This window comes from Hyperolius riggenbachi, chromosome 5, assembly GCF_040937935.1.
Source record: "Hyperolius riggenbachi isolate aHypRig1 chromosome 5, aHypRig1.pri, whole genome shotgun sequence".
In the NCBI taxonomy this organism is placed as follows: Eukaryota; Metazoa; Chordata; class Amphibia; order Anura; family Hyperoliidae; genus Hyperolius; species Hyperolius riggenbachi.
This window is the reverse complement of record NC_090650.1, coordinates 350921761-350940127: the sequence shown is the minus strand read 5'-3', so window position 1 is coordinate 350940127 and position 18367 is coordinate 350921761. Positions and strand designations below refer to the sequence as shown.

Genomic DNA, 18367 nt, shown 5'->3' with positions numbered 1-18367 from the left:
CGCTCCACCGGGCAGCGCAGGCGTACTACTCCGGGTCATTGCGACCCGGAAGTAGTAGAAGGCCCAGAGAGATTCGCCCGGCGAACGGTTCGAGCCATCTCTAGCCCTGATTTTTATCCGATTCAATTATAATAATCAAATCGGATGGTCGGTTGGCTGCCGAGTCGCCTGATGTATGGCTACATTAACACTAAGCTGAAATGGAGTCTTTACATTTTGTCCTTCACAAGCTATACATATTTCCACTTTGTAGCATTGCATGTCTCCCATGGTAATACATTTTCCTCTGTAGAACAGATATTTACTTGGACTATATGTACAGAGTCCTCTCACCACAGGTCCTCTCACCACAGGCGCAGGGAGACACAGAGCCTTGTGAATTTCAAATAGTTTTATTATCTACAGATGTGTATATTTCACAGGTGATAAATTATTAAAAACCAACATGAATAGCTGTTTAAAAAATAAAACTCACCACTTTAATTTGCCCACAAGAAATGTATGCCTACCCTCTGTGGCTGCTGTGTAAAGTGCATTTGAGTTTTACTTTGATTATTTTACATTCCGGAAGTGTACATCTCCCTTCATATCAAAGTCACGATTAGTGTTGAATTGCGCACACTCTTGTTTCACATTGTATCTGCATGTTGGTACAGGGAGGAACGTCCGCAGTCCATACCAAAAAACACCACATTTCCACTGGTTTCATGCTACATCTTAAAAAAGAACACTAGAAAGAAAACGTACAAGTGTTTCCAGGTGTCCATCAAACTGAAATGGTACTTAAAAAATGGATTTCACTTTTCAAAGACAGTAAAGAGTTGCCGTAATCAAAGTCAGTCTCCTGCGTAAAATGTTCCCATTGACTATGAAAATCTGGTGGTGATTCCTCCGCAGTACCCTCTCGTGCATGGTCAGTCCCATTATATTGCAGAATCTGATTGGATGGTGATGTTACGTTACTTATGCCGACCTGACGAAAATAAAAAAAGAACATATGTTAAAGCAAACCTGTATTTGACACATAGACCTCAATTCACTAAGCTCATCTCCTGTCTTCAATAACGTTTCTGAGCTGGTTTACGGTTATCAACATGGTGATAAAGCATGTAGTATTCACTAAACAATTTACCTCAGGCAAACCTAAAGTTAAGAATTTTGAAGATTTCTAAAGTTAAGGCTTCAATCCTTAAAATAACTATGGCATCCATAGCGAGAGTATGAGGAATACATGAATAGTGATTTGACATCAATCGCAATCCAACTGTAGTTGTCATGCCATTGGAAATATTGTAAACTGCTGAGCATGTGTTTAGTGTCTTGTATATAACCTGAAAGACGTCGCACCTCTATTTCTACCTGTAATTATTGTGTTGTCCATAAATCGACTCGATCCATGATCTCTTTCTCGAACGGTAAAATGTTCCCTGTGAAACAATACATCAACTGCGATACCAAGTCTGTTGTTTATCTTATTTCATGCTCCATATGCCATGTTCAATATGTGGGGTGTACCACCCGACACTTGAGACAACAAATAGGAGAACACTATAGAGGAGTCGGGTGGTTAACTATGGAAGTTTCCAATATGGCTAAGCATTTTAGGTCGGTCCACTCAGGCGATATGTCCTCTTTTACATTTCAGGGCATTAAGTGCGTCCAGAGGCCTACGAGGCGAGGGGATGCCTCGGGAGGCATACTGGCTTTTTCAATTAGGGACACGCGCACCAAGAAGCCTTAACGCCAGATGGCATCTTAATTCAGTTATTTAATGCCCATATAGTAAGACCTTATATCCTGAAGTGGCCCCCGTGCTTTTGGTCTTGCCTCTTGTTCCTGTATTTCTCCCTGTAGATGTATTGTTCTCGGTTTATTTGCCCTATATAATATTATGTATAATTTCATGATGATTATCTTAAGCATTGCTGCGTAATATTGTACCGTGTTTAATCATATATATTTGCATTTTTACTTTTGTACTATGTTTTTATGTATTTGATCACACTGATTGAGGATGTTCCTCAGTTTTATGTACACTCCTCTTTGTGGGTGGGGTTCTTGAGCATATGTGACTGGGTTTGGCGCCATCCTATATATGCGTTACCCTTGTTCATTTGCAACTATGCTATGATTAAGAACGTGTAACGTCCAAAACATGTCAGCATGTGGTGATGGATTTTAGCCTGATATGTGTTTGATTTAATAAAGCTATTCCTACTCTACTGACACTGTGCGGATTTCACCTTTCTGCATCTCAGTGTTTACAGTTACATCAGATGGTACAACTGTGAACAGAAGTGGCTGGATTTCCTAGTCACTGCAGCGCAGAACTTCAGTAATGGTGTAGATAACAGTATACATACAGTTTTTATCTAAAATGTCCTGTATTTTTGAAAGACATGATTAGGTTGCTTATAGCCACCTAATATTTTCAACATTGGTCCCCAAAAAGTTGGCTGTGACCCGCACTCATGGACGCAATCCACGCGTGCACACAGATGCAACCTTTGCACACACACCCGCGGATCACACACACGCACATGGTCACGCGTGCCTGTCCCCTACTGCGCTCCAAAGTTTTCCGCGCACAATGGATGCACGAACACAGGGACAGGGGTTTCATTATATAGGATGTTAGCAATGGCAGCTCCCATATTGTTGTTTAGACAGGTTCTCTTCGAGCACAGAGAGTGAAAGGACCCCGCAGAGTTGCAGAGTTATAGCTGAGAAGTACCTCAGCTTGCGTAGCTCAGATTTATGTGCTTGTTTTAGGATATTACACTGCAAAGGACTTTTACTGATTTATTGATTCAGTTGAGGAATTTGTTTTGCCTGTGGTACCAGATACATCTTGCAGCATGAAAACTGTAGGGGAGCTATAATAAGCACTTGCATTTCTCAGCCTTTCATCAAGAAAATGTCTGTGAGCTACAGTCCAAGAGGAGCGAGAGGATGGAGAAGAAAAGGAGATTTCACCGAACGCCACACTCCTTCACTCAAAACACAATGAAATATTGAAAGCCTGACACGTTATACTATTGATGATATAATGAAATCTACTAAGAAATTCTTAAGATTCTTCTTATTCTTATTTTTATTGTTCCAAGTGGAAATAACACATTTTTTTTCTCTTCTGTCCAAACCCCACAACTGGCAGAGGTGATTCAGGAAGAAAAGAACTACAATAAATATCCGAGCAAAAGGGCCTTAAAGTTGATATCAAATGAAATAAAAACAAAACAGATACCGTATATACCGGCGTATAAGACGACTTTTTAACCCTTAAAAATCTTCTGCAAAGTGGGGGGTCGTCTTATACGCCGAGTATCAGTCTGGAGGTAGCGTCAGTAGTTGGAGTGCCGGGTACCGGGTTGTCAGGCTGTGGTGAAATTACCTGTCGGGCAATCTTCCTGTGAATAGAAAAGTAGATTGCGCTCTGTGTTTAAAGAAAATACTTGCTGTAATAGTTTCTTGCGAGCAGCCGCTCGCGCGGGTATCAGCGCGGCTTCCAGGGTCGCCTGACTGGTGACGTGTGCGCTTCACAATACAGCCCGGAAATCCCATCAGTAGAGTGCACACGTCACCAGTCAGGTGACCCTGGAAGCCGCACTGATACCCGCGCGAGGGGCTGCTCGCAAGAAACTATTACAGCAAGTCTTTTCTTTAAACACAGAGCGCAATCTACTTTTCAATTCACAGGAAGACTGCACGATTAGGTAATTTCACCACCGCCTGACACTGGGGTAGTCTTATACGGCGAGTATACCCCAACCTCTATATTTTAACTGGAAAGTTGGGGGGTCGTCTTATACGCCCAGTCGCCTTATAGGCCGGTATATACGGTACATACCTGTGGAGAGGGAAGGCGGTGAGTCCTATAGAGCCTTCCCAGTCCTCTAACAATCACTCATTCCAGTCTGCTGCCATAGGAGCCTACAGATATCTTCGGGAGCCTGAGTGCTCCCGAAGTCGGGAAGCTCCAGAGTCCGCACTGTGCACAGTAAACAGCTATTTCCCACAATGCAACGTGGTTCACAGACAGGAAACTGCCAGGACCATGGTCCTCACAGTTTCCTGTGGGAGGGGTTTCACCACAATATCAGCCATACAGAGCTCCCTGATGATCCGTTTGAGAAAAGGAAAAGATTTCTCGTGGGAAAGGAGGTATCAGCTACTGATTGGGATGAAGTTCAATTCTTGGTTACGGTTTCTCTTTAAGCCATAAACCTTAAAGTGGTCTAACACCCAGCATTTCAACTTTGCTTTAAAAGATTGCTTACAGCTTATAAACTATTACGCCAGATTTTGTTTTTAGCAGAAATTCACTGAATGGATTAAACATGACATTTTAGTGCTGCATTTAGCTAGAAATGCTCCTCGTGCTTGCTTGTTTAGTTACAAATGTATCTATCTACAATGTAACAAACAAACACTGCTCTGAGAGAACAAAGAGGGCTTCCCCGGCAGGCTTTTCAAAGGTCTATTTGTATTCCAAATAAAGATACATTTGTAACTAAAAGATAAGAACGGATGCGGATTCCTAGTTAAATCCAACACTAAAATGTCATGTTTAACCCATTCAGTGAATTTCTGCTTAAAAAAAAATCTGGCATAATAGTTTGTAAGCTGTAAGCAATCTTTTAAAGCAAAGTTGTAATGCTGGGTGTTAAACCGCTTTAAACAAGCATGCAGATCAGATGTCTATGACAACATCTGACAAGATTAGATGCATGCTTGTTTCAGGTATGGGATTTAGACCCTACTGACCAGAAAGATCAGCAGTACTGCCAGGCAACTGGTATTGTTAAAAATAAATATGGCAGCCTCCATAGGGCTCACACTTGTTCCTTTTAATATAAAGCCTGCATGCAGCAAGTTAGAAAGAGAGTTGACATGCAAAAATATTTTGCAACGCAACTGAGCACTGTGAACTAGCCCCAACATTACTTTATATGTGTAATTCATTTTTAAATAACGTTCAATAAAATTCACATAAAAAACAGTGCCTCATCTGGCTTTAAACAATAGATTTGAGATGCGCTTAAGCATTCGCAAAATACAGTATAGGCAGAAGTAAGCAATGTATCACCAATGCCCACAAAATGACTACAAAGCAAAGGCTGCATTAAATGAAGAGTGGGATGATACAGAAGAAGCAGTGCAGAGTGTTCGGAATATGACGAGAATAAGTGCCCATTATCTAGAGATCTAGACACGGTGGCAGACTTCAGAATACCTAGTGTAATTGCCATAAGGTATTCCATATGACATATGGTGTTTATTCTTGTTCCTACTGCTGGAAGAGTGTTTGGCAGTTGTCCAGTGCCGGGTAATGTGCACATTTGCAGCCGTACAAATGCTATGTGATTTCTGTGCAGATTTCACTCTGTCAGCTGTAATCCTGCTAAGCAATTGGTGGCTTCTGCGATCTTATCGGTGTCAGAGGGATATATCATTGATTTATTGGGTCATTTGGGTCCACAGTTATATCAGTCTCTGCCATCCAAGCTTCCGGCTTTCAGCAACAGCAAACATTGGCCTTTACTTTTCTATAAAGCGTGTCTTCTGAACATTTAAAGGACCACAGGGGAGGACTGGGACTTTTCGGCCTGGGGGAAAACACAAACTAGAGGCCCTTGTTCATGGCAGCCTCAGCCTAAATGGCATGACACATGCTCCCCACATGCTGTATGGCTGTTGTCATTTGGGGCGCCCATGCGGAAATACAGCAAGGACACCTGCAGGACAGCGTGACGGGTAAAATATAACTGCACAGGCAGATTCGGGGGTCACATAATACATTTGAAGGGATGACAGCCAGGGGTTTTCATTGTGTCTGTTGTTTGTGATTATCGCATGCCGTTACCGCGCGCACCCAATCAACCGCATCAGCCATCGCCATCGAGCATGCTTGTGGTGGCACCAATTTTCATCCAATTAGATTGTAATTATCAAAACAGTTGGTTGATTGCCGAGTCGACAGATGTATGGCCACCCTAATTCCCCAAGGCTCACACCACCCCCCACCTCCACACACACTTATGTCCAAAGAGGGACTGTGCCTTCAAAAGGGGCAGTTAGGAGCTATGATGGTGAGAGAGCAGACAGAGTTTTTTCTCTGTGGACCCTGCAGGAGGCAAACCTCTGCTCTGCATCTTGCTGTGTACATTTACCAGCTTCCTCGCCCTCTAATTGCTCTGAAATTGGGCGTTTATTTCCCTCAGCCAGCCTAGGGCTTGATTCACTATGCGGTGCTAACCTACTTAGCACGTCTAAAGACTTTAGGCGCGCTAACCATGGTGCTAAGTAGGTTAGCACCGGTTTTCTCAATCACATCGCGCGCTAAGTACCGCGCGTATAGTTTTACGCGCGCAAAGTCATATGCGCACACTAAGTCCCATAGGCTTTAATGGGTACTTCGTGCAGAGCGCCCTGTGCTCTGTGCAGTGCGCGCGTAAAGTTTTGCGCGCGAAAAGCTCATTTAGACATGCTAAGGGGGTTTTCACAGGCGTGCTAACAGTTAGCACCGCTTTGTGAATCAAGCCCTTAGTGTTTCACACTTCCTTATACAAAAATCTGAATGCAGCAGGCCCTGCATCAGTCCTAAATCATTAAATGAGAGGCAGCCTGGGAGGAAATCTCCCCCCTTCCCCCCTGGCCAGTCTTCCCCTTATTCTGGCATATAAGACTTTTTAACCCTTGAAAATCATCTGAAAAAAGTCGGTGGTCGTCTTATACGCTGGGTGTCCTTGATGCCGGGTGATACACGATGCTGATACGTGATGCGCATACGTGACATGCTGATGATTAATTACGGGGTGCTGCAGATTCGACGTTCGCCGCATATGCTGGGAGGAGCTCATCGCTCACGCTGCAAGGTCTGGGGCGCACAGGGTATGCAAGAAAGAGATTGCTCTGTGCCCATAAAACACGCCTCTTCCATCTGTATGGCCCACCCTATCCTGTTACCGTAAGGGGAACAGAGGCGCCAAAAGTATTAAAAGTTTTAAAATTCCTCGGGAGGCGGCGGTGGACTCATCTCCCCGAAGTAGACATAATACCGTCAATTTTAATACAAACAATAAACCAATATTGGAGTATATAAATATACTTGTTTGTATTAAAATTGACGGCATTATGTCTCCCAAGGACTTTTAAAGCTTTTAATACATTTTATTTTTTTGGCGCCTCTGTTCTCCTTACAATATCAGCATCCACCCCTGGTAGAGGGGTTGAATCCCCCTTTTCTTATCCCTATCTACAGAGAGCAACATCTTAATCCTGAGTGAGGACAGGTCTAATCTCCTCACCTGCCTATACAGTGGTTACCAATACGGTAACCCTGACTTTTGAATATATTCATTTATATAGCTCTCATTATCCATTATCGTACATACTACACTATATTGGGCTCTCGGTGTTCCCTCCTTTTTTCTATCCTGTTACCGCATGTGCGAGATCGGAGAGGTGGAGAAAGAGGTAAATAGGATATAAGGGTGGGCCAGATGGATGAAAGATGCGTGTTTTATGAGCACAGTGCAATCTATTCCTCCATACCGCTCTGATAAACTGGGAGACGAGGAGAGCTGACCAATCCACTTTAACCACTTGAGGACTGTGGGCTTACACCCCCCTAGTGACCAGGCCATTTTTTTCCCAAATAGGCCATAGTAGCTTTAAGGCCTCGCTGCAGGGCCGTACAACTCAGCATACAAGTGATTCCTCCCTTTTCTGCCCACCAACAGAGCTTTCTGTTGGTGGGCGAGGATCGCTCCCTGGATGTTTTTTGTTTTTTTTTTCTTTTTTTTGAAAATATTTATTGTATTTTATTTTTAATAAATAAACCAATTGTATTCGTATTTTACTAACCCTCCCTCCCACTGCTAACCTATGACAGCGATCAGCTGTCCCCTGGACCGCTCCTGTCACACGGCTGTCCCCAGTACAGCGCTGCCTCAGATGAGTGTTATACAGTGTTATTAGACAAAGTTTCTCCATCTAACAGTCTCCTAACGGCGATCGCGGGATCTCCTGCAAAACCCCGCCCCAGGACTTGACCCCAATTGGCGTTAGGCAGTCCTGGTGCTGCCGCTGCGATCACGCTCATCGGCGTGACGCGGTCGTAGGGGGGTTAAGACAGAGGGGTAGTCTTATACGGCGAGTATATCTCAAATTCTATATTTTTATTGGAAAAGTTGGGGGGTCGTCTTATACACCAAGACGTCTTATACGCCAGAATATACGGTAAATAAAAAGTACACTTCTAAAATGTGATATAAATTACTTCTCTCCTATGTTGCTTTCGCTTAGAGTTGGTAGTAGAAGTTTGACAGGTTTTGGACAAGCCCATCTCCTCATTGGGTATTCTCAGGGTTTTATTCATTTTCAAAAGCACTTAGTGAATGGCAGTTGCCCAGTCCAAATGCCCGAATAGTGTGCAAACAGGTGGTTGGAGGTGGGGGCAAGTCTGCATCTTTGTATAGACTAGTCAACAACCTGTCAGTTCCGTCAGATTTCTACTAACTACTGTAAGTGACAGCAACATAGGAGAAAAGTAATTTATAGCTCATTTTACTCTGGAAGAAACATATGTATGTGTGCTTGCATGCATTTTACATTTTCCAATGTTTCATGATAGTGGTCCTTTAACAAAATAAATAAAAAAAAGGTTTGTAGGTGAGAGAGTTGGTTTAGACCAAATCTGCAGATAACTAGGTGATGACAGAGGGCTGACTACCATCGTAGGCATGGTTAAGAAGAAGATGTTTAGAAGCAATACTAGGATATCACCATACCATTCAATCACAATCTAATATAATCTGTATTTTCCTGGGATATTTTTTTTTAAACAGTAGCCAGAAATCTTTATTTTAAAGAGAATCTGTACTCTAAAATTCTTACAATAAAAAGCATACCATTCTATTCATTATGTTCTCCTGGGCCCCTCTGTGCTGTTTCTGCCACTCCCTGCTGCAATCCTGGCTTATAATTGCCAGTTTTAGGCAGTATTTACAAACAAAAGACATGGCTGCTAACCAGAGTGTGATAGGCTGAGAGGAGCTCAGTCTGTGATTTACACAGAGCCTGCAGAGGGCATGGAGAGGGTGTGTATAGCTTCTATCCTATCACAGCAGAGCAGCAGATTCTTGCCTGAGCCCGACAAAGCCGCCAGAGGAAAGAAGATTAGATTATATAACAGAGATAATACAGCCACTGTGCAACTAGGAAAGGCTGCAGTAAGACAGACCACATTAGAACACGTATAGGAACTTACAGGATAGAAGAAATAAGGCTGAAAATTTTGTTACAGAGTCTCTTTAAATCCTTGAGCACTCAAATGCCAACAGTGAAATCACACAGGTGAAACTCGAGAAATTGGAATATTGTTCAAAAGTTAATTAATGTCAGTAATTTAACTTAAAAAGTGAAGCTAATATGACAAGTGGGCGGCATTGCAGGAAGTGACAAGAGCGGTGGAATGCAACACTGGAACGGAAGAAGGAAGGTGAGTCATTGCTTCCCCGGCCCGCTCGCTGCGCTAATGATTTAAATGCAGGCAAAATAACTGGAGGGGTAGTACGGACGGGGGAGCCCCAGGTGAGGAGGGGGTCCGACCCCCCTCCCTACTGCTGTGCGCTGCTTCCCCTTCCTGGCTGCTACCCCCTCCATGCTACCTGTACTGGGGGCACTGGTACTATCTATGGGGGGGGGGGGTATACTCAAAAGTTTGCCTCCGGCGGAAAAAAGTCTAGAGCCGGCCCTGGCCGTCATAGCAGAAATGCTATGATGTGCACCCCGCAGAAGACTAATTCTGGAATCACCAAACCCCGAATTACATCTCCCTCCGAGCTGCTACAACTCAGACAGGGGAAAATATTTAATGCCGCTGGGGAGTTTAGCGGCAGCAGGGGGAGCCGTCATTCGGTTTGCCCTGCGCCCAACTCACCTGCGGCCGTACCATATGTACGCATGTTACTACCGCAGCGTAGTGGAGGAGGCAGGAGGGGGGACCTCTCTGGCTACCTATACTGGGTGAGGAGGGGGGGGGGGCTCCCTGGCTACCTATACAAAAGGGGAGGGGGGCTCACTGGCTACCTATAGGGAGGAGGTGGGGGGGGGGGGCTATCTGGCTACCTGTACTGTGGGAGGGGAGGAGTTTCTCTGGCTGCCTATACAGAGGGGAGAGGGGCTCTCTGACTTCCTAGCTGGCTACCTTAAAGAGGGGGAGCTATCTGGCTACCTATGCTGGGGAGGGGGGGGGGGCATCTGCATTTGACTGCCTAATGCTGGATGCTCCAGTGGCTACCTACACTAGGGGCTACATCTGACTATTCAGGGGCGGGGTGCAATTTTTACACCCTCACCCTGGCAGCTGCATAGCCTAGAAACTGCACTGTATTGGGTGTAACGCAATTAACTTTACATTCTCTATACTTTTTTCATATACTTACATTTTTAAATATAGAAACTGCTAGCATAATGTAACTGAACTTTTCTATCGGCCTCACTCTATTTGATATGCTTCATTGATGTAAACTTAAATCTATCGAGTGTATGCTGCAAATAGTGCACTGCAGCCAGTCATCTCAGTTCATTATAACATTCTAATCTGTTAATGTTATGCCGCTCAGCAATTTAATTTTTCACTTGTGCAAAATTATTCATAATTTCTCCTTATTTAATGAGAATACATGCAGAAGGGTAAAATCGGCTTAATTTATAAAATAATTGAATTTTGGCTCCCAGAACATCTCAAGAAAGCCCTTATGAATTTTGGAGGCACATTTGGAGAGGAGCGCAAGACACTGCGACTGAGTACAATATTACACCATCTGGCGTACGGCAAAGAACTATTTACAAATATGTTATGCTTCATCAGCTCCTTGCTAGACCATAAGATTTTTATTTTACTGGACCAATTAAATTCTTTATGTATTCCCAGCACCACGAAAGTGGGCCATTAAGTAATGATGTGTGCTCGGCCCAAAAACTCAGCTGTGCCAATGACTCACTAATGCGATAAGATATTGCCGGCAGATTTGAGAGCAGAGTTTTTCTATTTAAAGAGGTACTTGAAGAGGAACTTTAACCCAGGATTGAATGTCATTCAAATCAGTAGCTGATACCCTCTTTCCCATGAGAAATATTTACCTTTTCTCAAATAGATCATCAGGGGGGTCTCTATGGCTGATATTGTGGTGAAACCCCTCCCACAGCATGACGTCATGACCATGGTCCTAACAGTTTGCTGTCTGTGAACCTCGTTGCATTGTGGGAAATAACAGCTTTTTCCAACTGCCAAGCAAGCAATATCTCCCTCTGTGCACAGAACTCTCAGTAAAAGAACATTTCTGTACAAATCACCTGGCAGAACTAAAGATGTCACCACCAGTGATACATTTCAGAATGTAAATCAGAGAGAGGAAAGATTTTACAATGGGCAAACACTGACTATACATGAGTATTGTAAACAGTAAGCAATTTCATTAATTATGTTATCTTCACTACAGTTCCTCTTTCAGGCACTGATCCTGAAGTGAAACCACACCTTTGCTATGACATGTATCAGTGATGCACACGTAACCTTGTTTTAATGTTATTAAAAATGATTTATCTGTTAAAGTGGAACTCCAGTCCTCGATGGACATATTCATGCCAGTGTTTAGGATGGACTGGGAAATAGAGAAGCCAAAAGAGATTTTTCTGAGTGATAAAAGGCAGAGGCGAGAGAGGCTCCAGCCTCAGGACGCAGTGTAGGAAGGGGTGCACAACTCAGCTATCATTCCCCTATTGTGCTTAAAGCAGAGAGAAATAAGAAAAGGGGATACATGGCAGTGACTGCAAGCCATACAACTAGAGATTGGGGTGTTGGGGGCCCCGGGGCGCCTCTTAAGGTGGCACTACACGATACAATAAAATGATCAGATTTTATGGCAATTAGATAAATATGATCGGATCTCCCGAAAAAAATCCAAAACTTTTTTTCATTCGACTGAAAATTCCGATCAGATTTCCAGTTTTTTCAATTTTTATTGATCCGGAATGCTGGAAATTTTTCTTCAATTTTTCTAAAGATTGTATGGTGTGCGTTAGATTGTCAATTTATTAATATACACAGGGGGAGAAGATGGCTAAACGGTTGGAGGAGATTTTAAAGTAGGATCCTGGGGGGAGGCGGGAGGATAAAGTCTCAATATGTAGACAAGAGAAGGTAAAAAGACAGTGGGAGCCTAACATTATGGGGGGTGGAGAGGGGGGTGGGGACAGAATAAAGATTAAGGAGGTTGGTAAAACTTCAAGTAGCCCATTTCATGTAAACAAAATTGGTAAATGTGGTGGTAAAAATATAAAGTGCATGGCAACCAATGCTCGAAGCCTTGCAAATAAAATAGACGAACTAGAGTTCATTCTGAATGACAAAGGCTATGACATTGTGGGAATAACCGAGACATGGATGGATGAAAGCCATGACTGGATAGCTAATTTAAAAGGATACAATGTGTTTAGGAGGGATAGAACAGGGAAAAAAGGTGGAGGGGTTTGTCTCTTTGTTAAGAATTCTTTTACAGCTGTCCTCATGGACAGAAGATTGCGAAGATGTGGAGTCCGTTTGGGTAAATATTCATGGTGGAAATAAAAGTTGCCAATTGCTTATTGGGGTATGCTACAGACCACCTCATATTAATGAAGCTGCAGAACTGCGATTACTACAGCAGATTGAAAAAGCTGCAAGTAAAAATGAGGTCATAGTTATGGGCGACTTCAACTTTCCAGACATTGACTGGGGTATTGAGGCTACCCATTCTGGTAAAAGCAGCAGATTTCTGGCAGCACTACAGGACAATTACTTGACTCAAATGGTAATGGAACCAACTAGGGGGAATGCGTTACTGGATCTGATCATTTCTAATAGACCAGATAATGTATCAAATGTGCAGGTTCAAGAACATTTGGGATATAGTGATCACAACATGATAACGTTTGATCTGGTGACTGATAGGCCACGGGGCAGCGGGACCACTAAAACTATGAATTTTAGAAAAGCAAAGTTCAATCAAATTAGGCAGGCACTAAGTTTGGTGAACTGGGATAATGTACTACAAGGGGAGGACACTGAAGGGAAATGGCAAGCTTTTAAACTTATTCTCAATCAATATTGTAGTATGTATATCCCATATGGAAACAAAATGTCTAGGAATAAAAAAAGGCCTCTATGGATGAATAGAAAGGTTAGGGATAAAATGAAGAGGAAAAGGAATGCCTATAAGGTCCTAAAACATGAGGGGACCGAGGCTGCACTAAGCAATTATAAGGAGTGCAATAAAAATTGTAAAAAAGAAATTAGGCTGGCAAAGATCGAAGCTGAAAATCAAATCGCTAGGGATATCAAATCTAACCCAAAAAAGTTTTACAAGTACATCAACTCTAAAAAAAAGAAAGGTTGACTGTATAGGACTCCTAAAGGATGAGGGTGGGAACTCAATATTGGATGACCAAGGTAAGGCAGAGTTATTAAATGCTTTTTTTGCTTCTGTCTTTACAAAGGAAACAGCACTGTTGCAAATTACAGAGGCAGAAGAGTCTCAATCTTCTAACTGTAATATTAAATACTTAAAGCAGGAAGAAGTGAAGGCAAGACTAAATAAATTAAAAATAGTCAAGGCACCTGGCCCGGATGGCATGCATCCTCGGGTCCTAAGGGAATTAAGTTCAGTTAATCCAGAGTGGAGTGGAGTCCGTTTGGGTAAATATTCATGGTGGAAATAAAAGTTGCCAATTGCTTATTGGGGTATGCTACAGGCCACCTCTTATTAATGAAGCTGCAGAACTGCGATTACTACAGCAGATTGAAAAAGCTGCAGGTAAAAATGAGGTCATAATTATGGGCGACTTCATCTTTCCAGACATTGACTGGAGTATTGAGGTTACCCATTCTGGTAAAAGCAGCAGATTTCTGGCAGCACTACAGGACAATTACTTGACTCAAATGGTAACTGAACCAACTAGGGGGAATGCGTTACTGGATCTGATCATTTCTAATAGACCAGATAATGTATCAAATGTGCAGGTTCAAGAACATTTGGGAAATAGTGATCACAACATGATAACGTTTGATCTGGTGACTGATAGGCCACGGGGCAGCGGGACCACTAAAACTATGAATTTTAGAAAAGCAAAGTTCAATCAAATTAGGCAGGCCCTAAGTTTGGTGAACTGGGATAATGTACTACAAGGGGAAGACACTGAAGGGAAATGGCAAGCTTTTAAACTTATACTCAATCAATACTGTAGTATGTATATCCCATATGGAAACAAAATGTCTAGGAATAAAAAAAAGGCCTCTATGGATGAATAGAAAGGTTAAAGATAAAATGAAGAGGAAAAAGAATGCCTATAAGGTCTTAAAACAGGAGGGGACCGAGGCTGCACTAAGCAATTATAAGGAGTGCAATAAAAATTGTAAAAAAGAAATTAGGCAGGCAAAGATTGAAGCTGAAAAACAAATCGCTAAGGATATCAAATCTAACCCAAAAAAGTTTTACAAGTACATTAACTCTAAAAAAAGAAAGGTTGACTGTATAGGACTCCTTAAGGATGAGGGTGGGAACTTAATGGTGGTTGACCAAGGTAAGGCAGAGTTATTAAATGCTTTTATTTGCTTCTGTCTTCACAAAAGAAACAGCACTGTTGCAAACTACAGAGGCGGAAGAGTCTCAATCTTCTAACTGTAATATTAAATACTTAACGCAGGAAGAAGTGAAGGCAAGACTAAATAAATTAAAAATAGACAAGGCACCTGGCCCGGATGGCATGCATCCTCTGGTCCTAAGGGAATTAAGTTCAGTTATAGATAAACCCCTTTATCTTATCTTTTGTGACTCTCTTGCAACTGGCAGAGTCCCAGTGGACAGCCCACGTTTTCCCATTATTTAAGAAGGGCAAAAAATCTGATCCAGGAAATTATAGACCTGTAAGCTTAACATCAGTTGTATGCAAACTATTTGAGGGGTTACTAAGAGATACTATACATGACTTCATAGTAGAAAATAATCTTATTTCTCAGCATCAACATGGGTTTACTAAAGACAGGTCCTGTTTGACTAACATGCTCAGCTTTTATGAGGTAGTGAATGCTAATATGGATATTGGGAATGCTGTAGATGTGATATACTTGGACTTTGCAAAGGCCTTCGACACTGTTCCCCACAAAAGTCTGGTGCAAAAGTTGAGGATGCAAGGACTGGGGAAGAGTCTGTGTTCATGGATAGGGAACTGGCTAATGGACAGAAAACAAAGAGTTGTGGTCAATGGATCGTACTCAAAATGGGAGACTGTTAGCAGTGGGGTCCCACAGGGGTCTGTTCTGGGTCCAGTGCTCTTCAATTTATTTATTAATGACCTAGTAGATGCAGTAGTGAGCAATGTTGCTATTTTTGCAGATGATACAAAATTGTGCAGAATCATCAACTCTCAGGAAGATAGTGTCATATTGCAACAGGATCTGGATAGGATGGCTATATGGGCACATACATGGCAGATGAAATTCAATGTTGACAAATGTAAGGTCATGCATTTTGGACGTACTAATGGTCTAGCACCATACAAAATAAATAGGATACAGTTGGGGACATCAAACTTGGAGAAGGACTTAGGAGTACTCATTGACAACAAGTTAAATAATCGTACTCAATGCCAAGCCGCTGCAGCTAAAGCGAACAAAATTTTTGAATGCATTAAAAGGGAAATAAAAACTCGAGATGCTAGCATAATATTGCCCCTGTTTAACTCTCTAGTAAGGCCACATCTGGAATATGGAATTCAGTTCTGGGCACCACATTACAAAAAAGATATTGCAGTTTTAGAGCAGGTGCAGAGACGAGCAACAAAATTGATACGTGGGATGGAAGGTCTCACTTATCAAGAAAGGTTAGATAAACTGGGTTTATTTAGTCTAGAGAAAAGACGCCTTAGAGGGGATCTAATTAACATGTATAAATACATCAGAGGGCAATATAATAACTTGGCGGATGAGCTTTTTGTCCCTAGGCCTTCTCAAAGGACTAGAGGACATGATCTGCGCATGGAGGAAAAACGTTTTAGCCATTTATTTAGGAAAGGGTTCTTTACAGTTAGAGTGATTAAGATGTGGAATGCATTGCCACAGGAAGTCGTTATGGCAAACTCTATACCTGCATTTAAAGGGGGCTTAGATGCTTTCCTTGCGTTGAAAGACATCCATGGCTACAATTACTAGGTAATGCCTAATGATGTTGATCCAGGGATTTTATCTGATTGCCATCTGGAGTCGGGAAGGAATTTTTCCCTTGAGGGGCTAATTGGACCATGCCTTGTAAGGGTTTTTTCGCCTTCCTCTGGATCAACAGGGATATGTGAGGGAGCAGGCTGGTGTTGTACTTTATACTGGTTGAACTCGATGGACGTATGTCTTTTTTCAACCAAAATAACTATGTAACTATGTAACTATGTATAGCTAAACCCCTTTATCTTATCTTTTGTGACTCTCTTGCAACTGGCAGAGTCCCAGTGGATTGGCGAACAGCCCACGTTTTCCCATTATTTAAGAAGGGCAAAAAATCAGATCCAGGAAATTATAGACCTGTAAGCTTAACATCAGTTGTATGCAAACTATTTGAGGGGTTACTAAGAGATACTATACATGACTTCATAGTAGAAAATAATCTTATTTCTCAGCATCACCATGGGTTTACTAAAGACAGGTATTGTTTGACTAACATGCTCAGCTTTTATGAGGTAGCAGAGCCGGGACAAGGTCCTCCAGCACCCAAGGCTGAGACACCAAAGTGCGCCCCTCCATCCATGCCACCCCAGCCATCACACACTGATTGCTATTAGACTAAGAGGCGCCCCAGGGCCCACAACCTCCCCAACACCTTAATATCTAGTTATCTGGCTTGCAGTCACTGCCATGTATCCCCTTTTCTTATTTCTTTCTGCTTCAAACACAATTAGGAATGACAGCTGAATGAATTGTGCGCCCCCTCCTACACTGCGCCCTGAGGCTGGAGCCTCTCCAGCCTATGCCTCGGCCCGGCCCTGTGAGGTAGTGAATGCTAATATGGATATTGGGAATGCTGTAGATGTGATATACTTGGACTTTGCAAAGGCCTTCGACACCGTTCCCCACAAAAGTCTGTGCAAAAGTTGAGGATGCAAGGACTGGGGAAGAGTCTGTGTGCATGGATAGGGAACTGGCAAATGGACAGAAAACAAAGAGTTGTGGTCAATGGACCGTACTCAAAATGAGAGACTGTTAGCAGTGGGGTCCCACAGGGGTCTGTACTGGCTCCAGTGCTCTTCAATTTATTTATTAATGACCTAGTAGATGCAGTAGTGAGCAATGTTGCTATTTTTGCAGATGATACAAAATTGTGCAGAATCATCAACTCTCAGGAAGATAGTGTCATATTGCAACAGGATCTGGATAGGATGGCTATATGGGCACATACATGGCAGATGAAATTCAATGTTGAAAAATGTAAAGTCATGCATTTTGGTCGTACCAATGGTCTAGCACCTTACAAAATAAATAGGATACAGTTGGGGACATCAAACTTGGAGAAGGACTTAGGAGTACTCATCGACAACAAGTTAAATAATCGTACTCAATGCCAAGCCGCTGCAGCTAAAGCCAACAAAATTTTGGGATGCATTAAAAGGGAAATAAAAACTCGAGATGCTAGCATAATATTGCCCCGTTTAACTCTCTAGTAAGGCCACATCTGGAAATTGGAATATGGAATTCAGTTCTGGGCACCACATTACAGAAAAGATATTGCAGTTTTAGAGCAGGTGCAGAGACGAGCAGCAAAATTGATACGTGGGATGGAAGGTCTCGCTTACCAAGAAAGGTTAGATAAACTGGGTTTATTTAGTCTAGAGAAAAGACGCCTTAAAGGAGATCTAATTAACATGTATAAATACATCAGAGGGCAATATAATAGCTTGGCAGATGAGCTTTTTGTCCCTAGGCCTTCTCAAAGGACTAGAGGACATGATCTGCGCATGGAGGAAAAACGTTTTAGCCATTTATCTAGGAAAGGGTTCTTTACAGTAAGAGTGATTAAGATGTGGAATGCATTGCCACAGGAAGTCGTTATGGCAAACTCTATACCTGCATTTAAAGGGGGCTTAGATGCTTCCTTGCGTTGAAAGACATCCATGGCTACAATTACTAGGTTATGCCTAATGATGTTGATCCAGGGATTTTATCTGATTGCCATCTGGAGTCAGGAAGGAATTTTTACCTCTTGGGGCTAATTGGACCATGCCTTGTAAGGGTTTTTTGCCTTCCTCTGGATCAACAGGGATATGTGAGGGAGCAGGC

At 42.5% G+C, this 18367-nt stretch overlaps 1 protein-coding gene across 1 annotated transcript in view; it reads right to left on the bottom strand.

Moving 5' to 3' along the window:
- Positions 1–373: 373 nt before the first annotated feature.
- The window catches only part of NKAIN3 (sodium/potassium transporting ATPase interacting 3), a 736848-nt gene continuing 718854 nt past the window's right edge, over positions 374–18367 (bottom strand). Inside the window, exon 6 of the mRNA XM_068237437.1 lies at positions 374–973. Within this exon, the coding sequence (XP_068093538.1) occupies positions 960–973 (14 nt within the window). The 3' untranslated portion in view covers positions 374–959. The remainder of the gene's footprint in view (positions 974–18367) is intronic.